The sequence below is a fragment of the Lemur catta genome, chromosome 5, assembly GCF_020740605.2.
Source record: "Lemur catta isolate mLemCat1 chromosome 5, mLemCat1.pri, whole genome shotgun sequence".
NCBI classification, from domain to species: domain Eukaryota; kingdom Metazoa; phylum Chordata; class Mammalia; order Primates; family Lemuridae; genus Lemur; species Lemur catta.
In genome coordinates this window covers 56,360,461-56,378,482 of record NC_059132.1, presented here as the reverse complement: position 1 = coordinate 56,378,482, position 18,022 = coordinate 56,360,461, and the positions used below count along the sequence as shown (strand labels likewise).

The window sequence follows — 18,022 nt, the reverse complement described above, 5'->3', positions numbered from 1 at the left end:
AATAAATAACTCTTTATTAATAAAGCATATGATGGTATGATAAAATACAAAAGTAGTTTTTTTTTGTTTTTTTTTTTTTGAGAGACAGGGTCTCGCTATGTTGCCCAGGCTGGAGTGCAGTGGCCACTTACAGGCACGATCATGGCGCGCTACAGCCTTGAACTCATTGATTGGCTCAAGCCATCCTCCTGCCTCAGCCTCCTGAGTAGTTGGGACTATAGGTGCGTGCCACTATGCCCGGTGCAGTGTGGTATTGAAAAAGAATGCTCTGAATGTAGAAACAAAATTGGTAAATGAAAAAACAAATCACAGAGCAGGATACATAACATGATTATGTGTTTAGGGGAAAATGTATTTATATCTGGGAGGATATACAAGTTTATCAGTGGTTATTCCTGGTGGGACGGACTTTTGCCTATTGTTTTATGGCTTTCTTCTATGGCTGCTTTAATAATTTTTTATGAGCATGTCTTATAATAACATCTAGTCAAGGAAAATCAAGAATCGTACACTTTTAGAAGTTGTATGTGATTACTGAACTACATTTTGAGACTAAATTAGGAAAATTAGTTGAAACTTTGGCCAAAGTGTATCTTAAATTGTGCTTATCAGAGGAGGCCTCAGTGATTTGAATTGAAGCCAAATCATACACTTTAGTGTGTTTTCTTAAAGTAAAAACCATTTTATTGTGATAGTGTATTGCTCTAAGTTGTATATTCATACTATTAATACTTTTCTTTTAAGAACCATCAACAACTAGTACTGCTTCAAATTATCCAGATGTGTTAACAAGGCCTTCTCTTCATCGGAGCCATCTAAATTTCTCCATGTTGGAACCCCCTGTATTACACTGTCAGCCATCCACATCCGCGGCATTCCCAATTGGCAGTTCTGGATTTTCTCTTGTAAAAGAAATTAAAGATTCTACCTCTCAGCATGATGATGACAACATCTCAACTACCAGTGGTTTTTCTTCAAGAGCTTCTGATAAAGGTAATCTTGGCATTTGGTAGCACATAATTTTAGTAGTAAAATTAAGTTTCATGGGATGAAATTTTTTCTGACTTATAATTTTTTTCTATTTATAAAAATGTAGCGTCTTATAATTGGTGCTGTTACTATGCATTGCATATTTTTGTTTCAGATATAGCTGTTTCAAAGAATACTTCATTGCCACCTCTGTGGTCCCCAGAAGCTGAACGTTCTCATTCACTCTCACAGCACACTGCCACCAGCTCGAAAAAACCAGCATTCAACTTGTCTGCCTTTGGAACACTTTCCCCTGTGAGTACCAACCAGATTGGATTTAATCACATTAGTTTTGAGTATTTATTGCTTACAATTTATCATTGTGTTTCTGTGCAGTCACTTGGGAATTCTTCAATCCTTAAAACCAGTCAACTTGGAGATTCTCCTTTTTATCCTGGAAAAACAACATATGGTGGGGCGGCAGCTGCTGTAAGACAGTCTAAACTACGAAATACACCTTATCAGGTAGGCTTGAATAGGACAAGAGTTGATGACTTTTTTTTTTAACTTTAACTAGACAAAAAGTTATTTGGCACTCATAAAATAGACGTTAAATTTAAACTTAGTAAGAAGATGGAGCTGTGGATTTCATTTTTTCAATTAGGGTATGTGAACTTTATTATAGACCTAAGTGAACATTTTGTTTATTAGATTTGTGTGTGTGTGTAAGCACATTTGTGGGTGTATAACCACTTCTGCAATCAAAATATTGAACAAACATTTTCATCACCCTAAAACATTACCTTGTGCATCTATCTCTGTAGTCAGCCCTTCCTCCCACCACCACCCTCTGGAAACCACTGGACTCTTTTCTTTCCCTGTAGTTTTGGCTTTTTCAGAATGTCATATAAATTTATTCATATAGTGTGTAGCCTTTTTGAGTCTGGCTTATTCCACTTAACATAATGCATTTGAGATCCATCTGCTTTTGTATACATTAATAGTTAGCTCTTGTTTTTTTTTGCTGAGTAATATGGCTGAAATACAGTTTATCATTCATCAGTAATAAGATACTGGGTTGTTTCCAGTTTTTGGCAATTGTGAATAACGGTGCTATGAACATTTTGTGTAAACATTTCATTTTCATCTCTCTTGGGTATATACCTAGGTATTGGATTGCTGGGTCATGTAGTTAAGTACATATATAGTAAACTGGCTGGATGAGGTGGCTCGTACTTGTAATCCCAGTGCTTTGGGGAGGCTGAGGCAGGAGGATTGCTTGAGCCTGGAAGTTCGAGGATACAGTGAGCTATGATTGTGCCACTGCACTCCAACCTGGGTGACAATGCGAAATCTTATCTCTAAAAATAAATACATATATACATGCATAGTTACTTAATAACTGCCAAACCATTTTCCAGAGTGGCTAGTACCAGTTTGCATTCTCACCACTAATGTGAGAGTTCCAGTTCTGCATCCTTGGTTTTACCATGTCACCCAGGCTGGAGTGTGGTGGCGTGATCATAGCTCACTCCAACTCCAAACTCCTGGGCCCAAGGGATCCTCCCACTTCAGCCTCCCCCGTAGCCAGGACCTATGTGTGTGTGCCACCATGCCCAGCTAATTTTTCTTTTATTTATTTTATTAATTTAATTTTTTATTTTATTTTAGTAGAGACAGGGTCTCACTGTGTTGCCCAGGCTGGTCTCAAACTCCTGGCCTCCCAAAGTGCTGGGATTACCAGCATGAGCTATGGCACCCAGCAAGTCTGCTGGGATTTTGGTTGGGATTGCGTTTGAGTCTAAACATCAATTTGGGGAAAATAAATATCTTAACCATTCAGTCTTCTGAGCCATGAGCATGATACATCTCTCCATTTAGGTGTTTTGTTTTTTTTAAATTTCTTCAGTGTTTTTTGGTGTTCAATGTACAGACCTTACACATATATTGTGAAATTTATTTCTAAGAATTATTATCTATTCAATAAATTGAATTCATAATTAAAATACCTATCAGCAGAGAAACTTTCGGGGTCAGATAGCTTCCTTGGTGAATTCTACCAAACATTTAATAAAAAAAAATACCAATTCTGCAGCAGCTCTTCTATATAGTAGAAGATGAGGGAATAATTCTCATTACATTTTTATGAGGCCAACATTACTCTTATACCAAAATCAGACAAAAACGTTACAAGAAAGCTACAGACTACTGTTTCTCATGACTTACAGAGACAAATCTCGACGAAATATTTGTAAATGGAATCTGACATATGTAAAAAGGAAACTACATCATGATCAAGTGGGTTTATTCTGGGAATGCAAGGTTGACTCAACATTTGAAAATTAATGTAATCTACCATGTGAACAAACCAAAGAGCAAAAACTATAGGAACATCTCCATAGATATATAAAACATTTGACAAAATCCAACATTCATTTGTGATAAAAATTTTCAGCAAACCTAGGGATAGATGAGAACCTCCTCAACCTAGGAAAGCACTTCTACAAAAAAAAAAGAAAAAAATCATCATCTAGCATCATACTTAATAGTGAAAGACTGAGTACTGTTCCCCCAAGATCGGGAAGGAGAGCAGGGATGTCTGTTATCACTGTTACTATTCAACATTGTACTGCAGGTCCTAGCCAGTGCAGTAGGCATGAAAAACAAACATAGGACATACAAATTGGAAGAGTAGAAATAAAATTATTCTTACTTATAGACAACATGCTTATCTACACAGAAAACCTTAAGAAACTATAAGAAAAAACCTGCCAGAACTAATACGTGAGCTTAACAAGGTCACAAGATACAAGGTCAATGTACAAGATCAGTTGTATTTACATACATATATTAGCAAACAACTGGAAATTGTTTGTAACTTAAAAAAAGTATCAATTTAAGGTAAATTGTGTCATTCTGTGTTTTGTCTTGCTATTTTCTTGCGGTCCATAAACATTCTATTCTGTTTGTATGTTGCTGTGGTAGTTTTATGTTACATCACAGATTTTGACATTTTAAAGATGGGAGAGAATATGTATGTAGGCTTTTGGAGAGGGAAGTTTTGTTAAGATGGCAATCCATGACAAGCACATTTTGAAGATTTTTGTCATTAGAGTAGTTAGTTGCTTTCCTGATTAAAGGATTCTTCCACATATAATTAATTAATGGTAATCATGAGACTTCTTTCTGAGTGTTTATGAAGGATAGTATTTTGTTATAAGAGAATGTATTAACCAGATTTTATAATTAACACAAGGAGCTTTCTTCAAAAGCTTAAGCTGAATTGTATTACACTTGTTTTTTTTTTTTTTTTGAGATGAGGCCTCACTCTGTGGCCCAGGCTAGAGTGCAGTGGCTTATCATAGCTCACTGTAGCCTCGAGCTCCGGGCTCAAGCCATCCTCCTGCCTCAGCCTTCTGAGTACCTGGGACTACAGGTTTCTGTCACTGCACCTGGCTAATTTTTCTATTTTTTAAGTAGAGACAGGGTTTTGCTCTTGCTCAGGCTGGTCTCAAACTCCTGAGCTCTAAGCATTCCTCCTGCCTGGTCTCCCAGAGTGCTAGGATTACAGGTGTGAGGCACCATGCCCGGCCTATATTAGTCTTAAAATTTTTTTTATTTTTTTATTTTTATTTTTTTGAGACAGAGTCTTGCTTTGTTGCCCGGGCTAGAGTGAGTGCCATGGCATCAGCCTAGCTCACAGCAACCTCAAACTCCTGGGCTTAAGTGATCCTACTGCCTCAGCCTCCCGAGTAGCTGGGACTACAGGCATGTGCCACCATGCCCGGCTAATTTTTTCTATACAGATTTTTTAGCTGTCCAAATCATTTCTTTCTATTTTTGGTAGAGACGGGGTCTCACTCTCGTTCAGGCTGGTCTCGAACTCCTGACCTCGAGCGATCCACCCGTCTCGGCCTCCCAGAGTGCTAGGATTACAGGCGTGAGCCACCGCGCCCGGCCTTAAAATTTTTTTTAAAAGTTAAAGTTCAGTATGTTAGTAGAAGTTAAAATAATGTAAGCCTGTGATTCATAGAATAGTCCAATTAGAGTATGTTCCTGTTCCTTCCTCCTCTATTGCTAATATTGAATATTATACTTTTAATGCTGAGTCCTGAATACTGTTAGAATCCTTCTCAACATAGGCTTCCAAATATTTATAATTGACATTTGGGATCATTTATTTGCTTTTCTAGAGTTTTAGAGCTGGGAGACATAGTAAAGATTTTCTAATTCAATTCCATTTTATTGATTAATGAACTGAGGCTCTGACAGGCCAGTAGACTCCAGTGACTAGACAGACTGTCATATACTCCTGGAGGATATTTTAGTGTTTCCTCATGTTTAACCAAAGCCTCTAGCCGGATAACAATCCTTAATGGGCACCAAGTTCTTAATAAAACTGAATTGGAATATTGCAGCTACTCTAAAATATTGGTATCTGATAGAGAAACATTTAAGGTAATTGTTATGGTTCAATTTTTCAGATATATAAGCTGTTTATAAAAATTGGGTTGTGTTCTAGTTGTGATACTGTTTTTCTTAATCATTGCCAAATTACTTGGTTTTGTGGTAGCCACTTGGTTATTGCAATGTTGTAATGCATTCTTGAGAAAAGGAAGTGTTTTTATTGGATTTTGTAAACATTGCTTGTGTATTGAAGGGTACTTGTCTATTCTTTAAAAGGTTTTTTCGTAATGCCAGTTTTCAGAAAGTTGAAAAGTCGTTTATTAAGAAATAGCCTGAGCATTTAAAAATCTTTTTTATGTTATCTTCTTAGAAATAAGTAATTAGTATTAAAATGTTAAATTTCAATTGCAACAGAGTCTGTACTCTCCTTGTATAGCCATCTTGGAGTTTAGTATAATTCAATGTTATTTAATAGCCAGGACAACAGATATCTTAATTCAGTTCTCATTAATTTAATGTTCTTTGATTCAAATATTAGAGAAAAATGGATCCAAGAAAATGGCTAGAACTTTTCATCAATCACCCCATGTCCCTCATGTGACATAACTGGCAGATCTTACTTTAGGTTCATACTATGTTATGTCACTCTTCGGATTGTAAAAGTAATTTCTAAAGTAGAGAATTGGATTTTCAATAAAGGTATAAAGAAAAAAATTTGAATTTACTCTTAAGGACACCACCCAGAGATAAGTTGCTATTAACACATTAATCCTGTTTCACTTTGGACATCCATTCTATTTTGTAAATATTTTCATTGCATGAAATATGTGTTTCATATTTTGTGTTGCAACAAATAATATAGGGTTTACTTTATAGGCACCAGTCAGAAGACAGATGAAAGCTAAGCAACTCAATGCACAATCTTACGGTGTGACCAGTTCAACAGCTCGGAGAATATTGCAGTCTTTAGAGAAGATGTCAAGCCCTCTAGCGGTAAATTTTTAAAATCACAATTAAATACAGGAGTGTAACAAAATTTGACATTAGTGGAAAATACTAATTTTATTATTATTTCAACTTTAACAGGATGCAAAAAGAATTCCATCTGTTTCTTCTCCTCTGAATTCTGTAAGTTGACTTTTAAATCTTTTTAAAGAATAAAAGTTTTAGAATTTCCCATTTATTCTAATGGTATTTTATTTTTTCAGCCTTTTGATAGGAGTGGGGTAGATATCATAGACTTTCATGCCAAAAGAGAAAAGGTAAGACTTCTATAGCATTTAGTTATTTAAAGTGTCAGCAATTTTGTTATATTTAAAGTTTGCAAGTACACAAATTAGATTTAGTTGATAGTCATTAAGGATACATGTTTGAAAAATAAGATTCTTTTACTTGGACATTGTAGCCTTTTCTGAGGGCTTTAGGACAATGCTATATATGATGCTCATTCAGTATTTTTTAGTTATTTGGCATTTTCTTCTTCAAGATCTCGACAGTCTTTATGGCTTACTCCTACCTTTTGATAAATAAAAATAGGAGTGAGCAAAGGTTAAATATTTAGTAATTAGAAGTTCAGTGTACTAAAGCCTTCATTGGATGTAGTCATCTTTGTAAATTTCCTCCTTAAACAACATGTCAGATCTATTGTGTGTAGTAGAATTTGAATTTGGCGTGTCTCATCAGGCAGCCAAAATCTTGTTCCATGATAACAGAGCTAATAAAAAATATATAGATTACTGTCTTGATACCTTTTAGTGTATTATGTTTGGTAAAAATTAGCTTTGGAGGTTACTATGGGGAGAAAATACAATTCTTGCTAGTTTGGGTTAAAAGGTTATGTTTTTTGTTAGTTTGTGGCTGGTTGATTCCCAGATCCTTACTTATGAAAGCATTGATTACAACACAAGTTCCTCAAAAGTAATTATTAAAATTATCATAATCCCATGAATTAATTATGGGGATTATATGTGAGATATTGCTAAATTATAATTTTGCTGAAATTCTGATGTGGAGAAGAAAGCTAAAATTGAATTTTGTCTTAGAAGAGTGTTGCTTCTCAATTTTCACAATTACCTAGACATTTGAAATCAGGCAAGAGGGAATCCACTGTTAGTTACTGATAGGATTAATGTAAACTGTTAGCGTTTCTCTAATCCCCATTTACATCAGATTTTTTAAAAATAAGTAAATTTTGACTGGGTATGGTGGCTCACGCCTGCAGTCCTAGCACTTTAGGAAGCTTGAGGTTGGAATTTGAGACCAGCCTGAGCAACGCAGCCTCTGTCTCTACAAAAATTAAACAAAGTTAGCTGGGCATGGTGTGTGCCTGTAGTCCCAGTTACTCGGGAGGGTGAGGCAAGAGGATAACTTGAGCCCGGGAGTTCAAGGCTGCAGTGAGCTATGATGACGCTACTATTCTCTAGACAGGGCAAAAACAAAATACTCCCTCAAAAAGAAAAAAAAAAAAGTAAATTTTAAAAATTATTCCACAATATAAATTCTCATCAGTAAAAACTTTACTGTAAATCGTTGAGTCTAGTATCCATAAAAGTTTATTAATGGGTGCTAGGAAATAAGAAGCCAGAATGCAATACAATATTGTAGTTCATGTTTCACAGATGTAATCAGAACAGTCTACAAAATAGACTGTCTCATTGAGGTATCGGTCACACTTGCGAGGAGGATTTAAGGAAGAGGTAGTAACTGTACAGAGGCTTTGCCCTGGAAACCAGTGTTGTTCACAGCTGCTGCTTAGTAAAAGGACTCTGTTCATAGCATTACATTCTTTGGACAGAGTAGAAGCTTTTGCCTTTATAGTGGTTTACACTAACAGGGTATTTATATTTAGTATGTTTCCGTGTCGTAAAGGAATATTAACAAAAACCCTTTATTACTTAGATAATAAAACCAGTTCATTTCAGAATCTGAAGGTCTTACAGTGATTTACCAATTAATCTTTATAAGATTTTGGTTTGGTTTTTAAATAACAAGGGGGGAGATCAACTTGCAGATGGATTTGCTCACATTCTTAAGGAATTAAAATATTTCTATAGCTAGTTTAAAAATACCCTATTTGCAGCTACAAAAAATATAGACTGTAATTTGGGGAAAATGTGACAAAAATCAATTTTACTTCATGTATGTAAAATTCACCCTGTAAAACTTAGATTTATGGAGCTATTTAAATATAGTTCCATTTTGTGTGTATACATGTATGTGCATGTATGTGAAAAGTCAAGTCTGAAATAAAATATAGTCTGTGCAGCCATTTTAGAATTATACATATGTATATGGGTATTTTTATGTGTTCATGCATATAAATAGATACATACCCTTGGTTCTATTACCAGTTTTTCCTCTTGATTTATATGAAAATAAATGTCTTTGATTTCTGTTTACCTATCAGGTGGATTCTCAGTATCCGCCTGTTCAGAGACTCATGACCCCAAAGCCGGTTTCCATAGCAACAAATCGAAATATTTATTTTAAACCATCTTTGACCCCATCTGGTGAATTAAAGAAGACTAATCAAAGAATGGATAAAAAGTACAGTGTGAGTATATGTATATTTTCACCAGTCTTTATTGATTAGAATGATTAAGAATAAATAATATAAGTACTCTACCATTGTATTGTAGCAACTAGGTAATGCATAGTTTGTGAATTAATGATGATTATGAATTGTTACGCTTTTAAAATGTTTGTCACCTTGATCAAATCCTAAGTTCATGTTTACTAGTAAATACTAGCATATACTCATTGTCTAGATTAAATAATTTTGCCAGATTTGCTTTACCTGTATTTCTCATTTGTGTTGTTGAATTATCTGAATGTAAATTTCAGACATATCTTTTGACCCCTGAGTACTTTGGCATGCATTCCCTAAGTACCTTCTCCTATATTATTCCAGCTAAGAAAATTAATATTAATTCCTTAACATTATCTAAAATCTAGTCCATGTTTTTTATAGCTGCTGTTGTAACCAGGGTCGAAACAACATTCAGATATTGCTTTTGCTTTTATTTTTCCAGACATCAAACCCTCACCTTGGCCACGTTGGTTTGTTTTTTGAAATAATTCACATACCATAGAATTCTCCTAATTAAAATTTTCAGTTCTGTGGTTTTAGCATATCCACAGTGGTTCAGCTGTTTAGCTGTCACAATAGTGAGTTTTAGAACATTTTCATCACCATCTCTCCCACCCCCCCAAAAAATCTCGTACCCATTAGTAGTCACTTAGCACAGTGTTTTCAAGGTTCATCCATGTTGTAGCATGTGTCAGTACTTCATTCCTTTCCTTACTATGGCTGAAGAATGTTTCATTGTATGTATAGATCAGATTTTATCTATCTGTTCATCAGTTGAGGGACATTTGGGTTGTTCTTGCTTTTTGTCTATAATAAATAATACTGCTATGAACATTTGTTTACCAGTAATTTTTTGTGGACATACGTTTTCCTTTCTCTTGAGTCAATATCTAGAAGTGGAATTGCTGGACATGTAGGCCTGTGCAGAGCCCAGGCCAGTTATCTTATACAATGTCCCATAATCTAGGTTTATCTCTTTTCTTGTGTTATTTAAAGTGTTTATTGTGTTTACATAGTATCTTACTGTTTTTACCTTTGCTTATATTTGATTTCATTTTTAACAGCCCACTTTCTTAAAAAGCTTAAAACTTAATGCTGAAAGAATAGTACAATGATGACCCATATATTCCATTACCTTCACTCACCAGTTATTAACATTTTGTCATATTTGCTTTATCTCTCTCCATGCTTTCTATTTTTAATTTTAAAAACTTTATTGTAGAGACAGGATCTCACTATGTTGAGATCTCACTGGTCTTGAACTCTTGGCCTCAAGTGTTCTTCCCACCATGGCCTCCCAAAGTGGTGAGATTACAGGCATGAGCCACTGTGCCTGACCTCTTCTTACTTTTTAATTAACATTAAGTGTTATTTAAATATTTTATTTATTTTTTATTTTTTGAGACAGTCTCACTTTGTCGTCCTGGCTAGAGTGCCTAGGGTATCATCATAGCTCACTGCAACCTCAAACTCCTGACCTCAAGTGATCCTCTGTCTCAGCCTCCTGAGTAGCTGAGACTATAGGCACGTGTCACCATGCCCAGCAGAATTTTTCTATTCTTTTTTTGTAGAGACTGGTTCTTACTCTTCTTACGCTGGTCTTGAACTCTTGACCTCAAGCAGTCCTCCTGCCTCGGCCTCCCAAAGTGCTAGAATTATAGGCATGAGCCACCATGCCTGGCCCTGAATATTTTAAACATAATTTTGGACTTACAGATTTGCAAGAAATGTTTCAAGATCTTCACATTTCACATTTGCTTTATCTTTTTCTGTTTCTCACAAATAAGGAATTCCCTTATATAATATGTAACAATGATCAAAACCAGGAACTTAACCTTGACACAACACTGTAATCTACAGATTTTATATACATGTTGCCAGTTGTCCCAGTAGAAAAAATTACAAGATATGTCTTGCATTGAGTCATGTCTACATCTCCTTTAGTCTAGAACAGTTCTTTCTGTTCTGTATTTCACAACACTGATAATTTTGAAGAATACAAGCCAGTTATTGTGTAAGATGTCCTGCAATTTGGGGTTATGTGATGTCTGCTTTTGATTAGATTCCAGTTATGCACTTTTGATGGTAATAACCAACCATGGAATGGATGCTGAGCTGTTCTCAGTGTTCAGAAGACACATGCTATCAGTTTGTCCCATTGCTGGCACTGTGGTCATTAGTTAAAGTGGTGTCTGTGGGGATTCTCCACTGTAAAGTTACTGTTTTACCTTTTGTAATTTATAAGTATCTTGAGGGAGATAACTTTGAAACTATAAACCTTTTCACCCGCTGGTATTAGCATTATTGATTTTTGCCTGAATCCATAGATTGCTACATGGCAGTTTTCGTTTTCTCCTGTTTCTTCTACATTTCTTAGTTGGCTTTCTCTACTGTAAGGAAGAATTTTCCCTTCCTTGTGTATTTAATTTTTTATGTCAACTTGAATGTTTACACCTAATAGATACAATCCTTTATTAGCATTATTTATTTTGATGCTCTGATTATTCCATGTTTTGCCTTTGAACTGGCTCCTGTGTCTTTTTAATGTCTTCTCATTTTTTGAAAACTCCATTGCTTTTTAATGTTATAAAATAATTCAGGCTCATCTTGTGCATTTCCTGCCACAGCCCTGTAATCAGCCATTTCTCCAAGGAGCTTTGATTCCTGTCAGTAGATGCACTTTTAAGTGGCAGAGAATCATTTCAAAACGAATATCCTTGTAAATTTGCTTGCACAATTAATAGGCCAAAAAGAGGGAGAAGTAAAAGTAATTTTGTTCCTCTTCCCTTCCTTCCTCCACCCTATTTCCAAAAAAAAAAAAAAAAAGTAATAATAATAATTTTGTGGTTAGTAAGTGTGTTGCCTGTATACTATCATTTTGTTAAAAGGACAGTTGTGCTTGGTAACATTTTGTATGTGTAATCACATTGTAACTCTTGGTTACCATTCAGAAGGTTGGGTATAACTTTAAATTTCAGGATTCATTGATTAAAAAAAAATCAAATTCCTGATTCAAAATATTAAGATTCATGGGAAAAAGGGCATTATTTAAAAAAAAAATAAAACAGATAAGCAGGCATGTAAGTGTGTGTGTGTGTGTGTTTTTTCCAGATGGGATATGAAAAAAATATGACCCCTGGACAAAATAGAGAACAACAAGAAAGGTAATATTTCACATACCACGAAACTTCTTTATATTTAATTTTTTAGGTCCATGTATGATCTACGTATACTTTTTTGAAGATTAAGATTAAAGAAAAATTTGACACCAAAAAAAAAAAATTGGTTAGTTTTTAAAATCACATTCAGCTGTACATTTATTTTCTTGTTAGCAGTTCTGTTTTTTAAGTATTTAGTTAACAAATTATGGACCAGAATAATAAATCACTTCTTTAAATTTTCTTTTATTTGCTAGTGGCTTTTCATACCCAAATTTCAGTTTGCCTGCAGCCAATGGTTTATCTTCTGGAGTAGGTGGTGGAGGTGGCAAGATGAGACGAGAAAGAACACGCTTTGTTGCTTCTAAACCTCCAGAGGAGGAGGTAAGGCTGTGTACTTAATACTCTTGAGGTTTATTAAAAGCTTTGAGATGGTGGTGGTGGGGAGAGACCACTGGGTAAGGGGGGGTTTGAGGAGACACAGAACAAAATTATTCTGTCGTTGAAACAGTCCCTTCAAAAGTGTGTGCTGAAAACTTAACCTAATACCTTAAATATTGTGGATATCACAAGGAAAACTACCCATAATTCTTCAAATAAAGGAATTGCAATTGAAATTATTTGACTCTCAGTATTAGTGTATAGTTTTGCCTGTTTATAAAACTTACATAGACAAGTTCATAAGTTGAATCAATACCGCATGTATTCTTCTCACTTACCCTTTTCTCCTTTTTTTGGTGATTTGTGTTATGAAAGGTAACTGTAGGTTATTTAATTTCATTGCTTATATATTTATCCAGTTTAAAGATTTACCACAATCCATTCTACCATCAGGATACATTTAGGTTACTTTCTCTCCCTCTGCAAATGTGCAATATTTCCTCTAGGGTGTTTCCAGGACTGTAATTATTGGATTATAGGAGATGATCTGCATCTTCAGATAAATGTATTAAATGTTTCATATTGCTCTTCAAGGTAGTTTTGCAGTTTAACACTCCACCACATGATAGTAGGTAGGTCTACTTTATCTTTACCTAGTATTTGATGATGTTTTTTTGAATTTTTGCCAACATGATAGATGTGTGCTTTCATTTGTCATTTTTATAATTAAAATTTCACCTGTGACTTTTCTCAGGAGTGTTTTAGGAGTATAATTTTAGGTTTTTAAACATGGTCTTCTGTTTCTATTGACTTGTCATGTTTTGAGTGAAGTTGTTGGATGTCTTAGGATTAGTTTTCTTCATGTCTATTGGTATTTTGTTTTGCAGGCTTAGAATGGGAGGACTTTCTTTCTTCCTTTCTTTGGTTTCCTTCCTTCTTCCCTTTCTTTCCTTCCTTCCTTCCTTCCTTCCTTCCTTCCTTCCTTCCTTCCTTCCTTCCTTCCTTCCTTCCTTCCCTCCCTCCCTTTCTCTTCTCTTCTCTTCTCTTCTCTTCTCTTCTCTTCTCTTCTCTTCTCTTCTCTTCTCTTCTCTTCTCTTCTCTTCCCTTCCCTTCCCTTCCCTTCCCTTCCCTTCCCTTCCCTTCCCTTCCCTTCCCTTCCCTTCCCTTCCCTTCCCTTCCCTTCCCTTCCCTTCTCTTTCTCCTTCTCCTTCTCCTTCTCCTTCTCCTTCTCCTTCTCCTTCTCCTTCTCCTTCTCCTTCTCCTTCTCCTTCTCCTTCTCCTTCTCCTTCTCCTTCTCCTTCTCCTTCTCCTTCTCCTTCTCCTCCTCCTCCTCCTCCTCCTCCTCCTCCTCCTCCTCCTCCTCCTCCTCCTCCTCCTCCTCCTCCTCCTCCTCCTCCTCCTCCTCCTTCCCCTTCCCCTTCCCCTTCCCCTTCCCCTTCCCCTTCCCCTTCCCCTCTCTTGACAGGGTCTTGGGTCTGACACCCAGGCTGGAGTGCAGTGGCACAATCATAGCTTACTGTAACCTGGGCTCAAGTGATCTTCCCAGATCAGCCTCTTGACTAACTGGGACTACAGGTGTGCATCACTACACCTCACCTGGCTATTTTTTTATTTTTTGTAGAGGTGGGTCTCGCTGTGTTGCCCAGGCTGGTCTCAAACTCCTGATCTCTAGGATTACTCCTGTAAATCCCAAAGTGTTGAGATTATAGGCGTGAGCCACCGCGCCCAGCCTCTTTCTCATTTTTTGTCTTTCCTTTTTCTACTTAGCAGTTCTGTAGTTGTGCCTCTGGCTCTCCAGAATCATGACTTCTTTGGCAGTTTGTATATTCTGTTATATGGCCTGCCTTGTCATGATATTTGGGATTATGCTAGGAGACTTGGCTCACTTGTCTGGAGACTCCGTCTTTCCCTTAGGTTCTGCTTGTTGCTTTGCTGGAGTGTTGTGAAGGGAGGGGAATATATTGGTGCATACTACTGTCTTGAAAGAAATCATCAGTGTTTAACGCTGTCGATCACATATACACTATATAAAATTTTGTAGTTTTTGTAGCAAACCAATTTTTTTTGTCATAAACTCATTATGTAGACTTTATTAATTACATTTAATAAACAGGTTATCTTGTGTAAATAGCAAATTTAGTATTTGATTAATATAGCATGAGTTAATTTTTTTAAACAGGCTTCCATATTTCATGATAAAATTTGTGGCCTCACGTTTGTAATGTTTTTTTTTAATCTCTGTATGAGGAAAGCATTAGCTTGGCTTGATGTTTGCTAGTGACAGATTGTATAGATTTTGTTAATTTCTTTCAGTTTCAGTTTTTTAAAGATAAAATTTCTAAGATCTTAAGCTGAAGCTCAGGTTGATATCTGTAGCTTAATTTTAGCTTTCTTGTAGATAAATGTTTAGTGTGACTTTGCTGTACTGAACAGTTTTTTGGTTTTACTGAAGTATTGCTTTACTTTTGCTCTTTCTGTCCAGTATACTGAGGACCTTTATGAAAAGCTTACCCGACCCCATGTCTTTATCACCTTCTCCCTTCTTTGAGCCCCCTCTCATCATTCTGGCAACTGCCAACTGCCAATTTCATATCCCAGGATGCTTCACCCAGACTCTTCAATCCCTGGCTCTGTTCTACCCTGGAGTTAAGTTAGTCTCCACATTTCTGAGGAAAGTGGTACTGATGGGATGGCGGTCCCACATTTTCTGCCTACTTTGTGTTTATCTATATAGAATAGATTTGGTTTGGATACACACTCGTATAGTTACTTTGAGTCCAATGCTGCTTTTTTGTTTTTTATGTCAAGTATGTTCAGACAACTAGTGTTTCCTTGTTGAGTTATAGTTAGTGGGAATTTTTGGTACAAGATTAAAGATTCATTTTTTTGTGGGTATTTTAATGGGTGTTTGGGAAAGGTCAAATGGAGGAGATTTATTTTTGATGGAATGTAAACAGATTATAATAATTCCATATACTATTGCTACTTAGCAGGAATTGATGTATTTTGATTCACTAAATTTAGGGTAGTAGAACCCATTTTGTAAGAGTGTTTTACGTTTCACCTTATCTTAGATTTCAAAAGACATGAGGATTATAGTCACCAAATGTATTGGCATTTTGCCTCTACTGTGGTACCAATCCAAGTGTGTTTTTTTAATAATTAAAAAGCTCATTGATACAGAGCAGGTATGCAGCATATAATAAGACTGCGATTAGAGAAATTTACTTGCTTGCTATTGTCATATATAGTCTTGCTACGTACTAGCTTGACCTTGAGCAGATTAACCTCTTTGTACCTGCTCAGTTTATCTGTAAAATAGGAATAGGAATAAATGTATTGAGCTGGTGTCTGTAGGATGTCTACTTCATAATAGCATTACGGTATTAAGCCATATATTTCTCTGCCTCTGTTTCCTCATATACAACAATAGTATCCACTTCTTTTGAGAGATAACCTACATAAATGTATTACAAAGGTATTGTGGAGTGAGTTGTCAAATATTTGATAATTGGTGTGTTCAACTTGAGGTGTCTGTAAGCATGGAGTTAGCAGAATTCATGGATTTTTTTCTCCTAGATTAGTGGGATCTGCCTATGATCTACTAAGTCCACATTTTAGGGAACAGGAATCAAGTTATAGAATTGGTTCAAGGGCAATAATACAAAGAAACAGTGTGGCCAAATATGAGGCTTAAGGAGCTGGCATGAGATAGCAGATTATATAGCTGATGTTTTTAGGCTTCTAGGCTAGAGGTTGGAGAAGAAAGAGACTTCCCTACAGAAATAACCGGATGCATCTTTTGTTTGCTCCCTCTCATCCCAAATTCATTGTGACAAGTTTCAAACATGTGAAATGTTAAAAGAACTGTGCAGTGGATACACATAGTAGCACGTGGATTCTAATATTATATGTGCTTTATCAAAAAACACCTATCTTTTTTTAGTGCATTTCAGAGTAAGTTGAAGGCATCAATACACTTTATCCCCAAATACTTCAGCATACATAGAATGAACTAGAATTAAATATTTATTATTTTTTAATTTAGCAGAAATTTACGTATATGAAAGATAAAATTCTTAGGTGTACCATTTAATGAATTTGACAAATGCTTACACCTGTGTAATCCAAACTCCTATGGAGATTGGACATTCCCAGAAATTTCACTCCTCAATTCCCATCACCTCCTACCCCAGAGGCAATCACTGTTCTTATTTTTTCCACTGTATATTGGTTTTGCTTGTTCTCCAACTTCATATGAATACAGCTATTCAGTATATATTATTTTGTCGCTGGCCATTGTGAGTAAAGCTGCTATGAACATTCTTGTACAAGTCTTTTTATAAACATGCTTGTTTCTCTGGGGGGTAAATACCTATAAGAGAAGGTGCTAGGTTGTATCCTAAGTGTGTTAACTTTTTAAGAAACTGCTAAACTATTTTCCAATGTTTTTGCCATTTTACACTCCTACCAACAATGTATGAGAGCATTTTAGTTGCTCTGCATGCTTACCAATAATTATCATCTTTTTCATATTAGTCATTCTTGTTTGTATATGATAGCATCTCATTGTAATTTTAGTTTGCATTTTCCTGATAACTATTATAATAATATTGTGTTCTTTTTTATGTGCTTATTGGCCATTTGTGTATCTTCTTTTGTGAAGTGTATGTTCAAATTTTTTGCCTGTTTAAAAATTGAATTGCCTTATTGAGTTTTAGGAGGTCTTTATAAATTCTAGACCCAAGTAGTTTGTCAGTTATGTGTCTTAACAAACAAATTTGGTTTGCTATTCATTTTCTTAACAATGTCTTTATCAGTAGATGTTCTAAATTTTGGGAAGTCTGGATTTATCTTTTTTATTATTATTTTTACCATTCTTTGTGTCATAAGAAACTGTTGTCTATCCCCAGGCTACAAAGATACTCTCCTGTTTTGCTTCTAAAAGATTTATGGCTGTGCTTTTATTTTGTTTTCTAATTTCCCTTTTGATTTTATATTTGACCCATGGATGATTTAGAAATGTTTTTAATCTTCATATATTTGGGGGGAGGGTGGTTAGTGATTTCTACTTTAGTTTCATTGTGATTAGAGAAATACTGAGATCATGATATTAATGTTTTGAAATGTACTGAGACTTGACTTACAGCTTAGCATATGGTCTGCTTGGTAATTCTTGAAGAATACATATTCTGCACTTGTTGGGCATAGTGTTCTATAGAAGTCAATTAATAATGTAACTGATAGTATTTATTAGATTTTTGTTCTTTTTTAGGGGAGGGTCAGGTATAGTTAGTCTGTTAAACTATTGAGAGTTGAGGGTTAAAATTGCCAACTTTTATTTGGTGAATTTTTCTTCCCCCCTTAATTATATCAGTTTTTGTTTCATGTATTTTGAGGTCCTCTTGAGAGTATACACCTTACAGTTGTTCTGTGGCTCCATAATGAATTTCTCTTTTAATATTACTAAATGTCCTTTTTAAAAAACTTTGAAAATACTCTTTGTCTTGAAATCTAT

General features: G+C 35.4%; 1 protein-coding gene across 1 annotated transcript in view; it reads left to right on the top strand.

Moving 5' to 3' along the window:
* Positions 1-18,022, top strand: part of NUP153 (nucleoporin 153) — a 79,737-nt gene that overhangs the window by 28,851 nt on the left and 32,864 nt on the right. Inside the window, exons 3-11 of the mRNA XM_045551846.1 lie at positions 745-993; positions 1,145-1,284; positions 1,366-1,494; positions 6,253-6,369; positions 6,463-6,504; positions 6,585-6,638; positions 8,783-8,929; positions 12,077-12,129; positions 12,381-12,507. Of these exons, the coding sequence (XP_045407802.1) occupies positions 745-993; positions 1,145-1,284; positions 1,366-1,494; positions 6,253-6,369; positions 6,463-6,504; positions 6,585-6,638; positions 8,783-8,929; positions 12,077-12,129; positions 12,381-12,507 (1,058 nt within the window). The remainder of the gene's footprint in view (positions 1-744; positions 994-1,144; positions 1,285-1,365; positions 1,495-6,252; positions 6,370-6,462; positions 6,505-6,584; positions 6,639-8,782; positions 8,930-12,076; positions 12,130-12,380; positions 12,508-18,022) is intronic.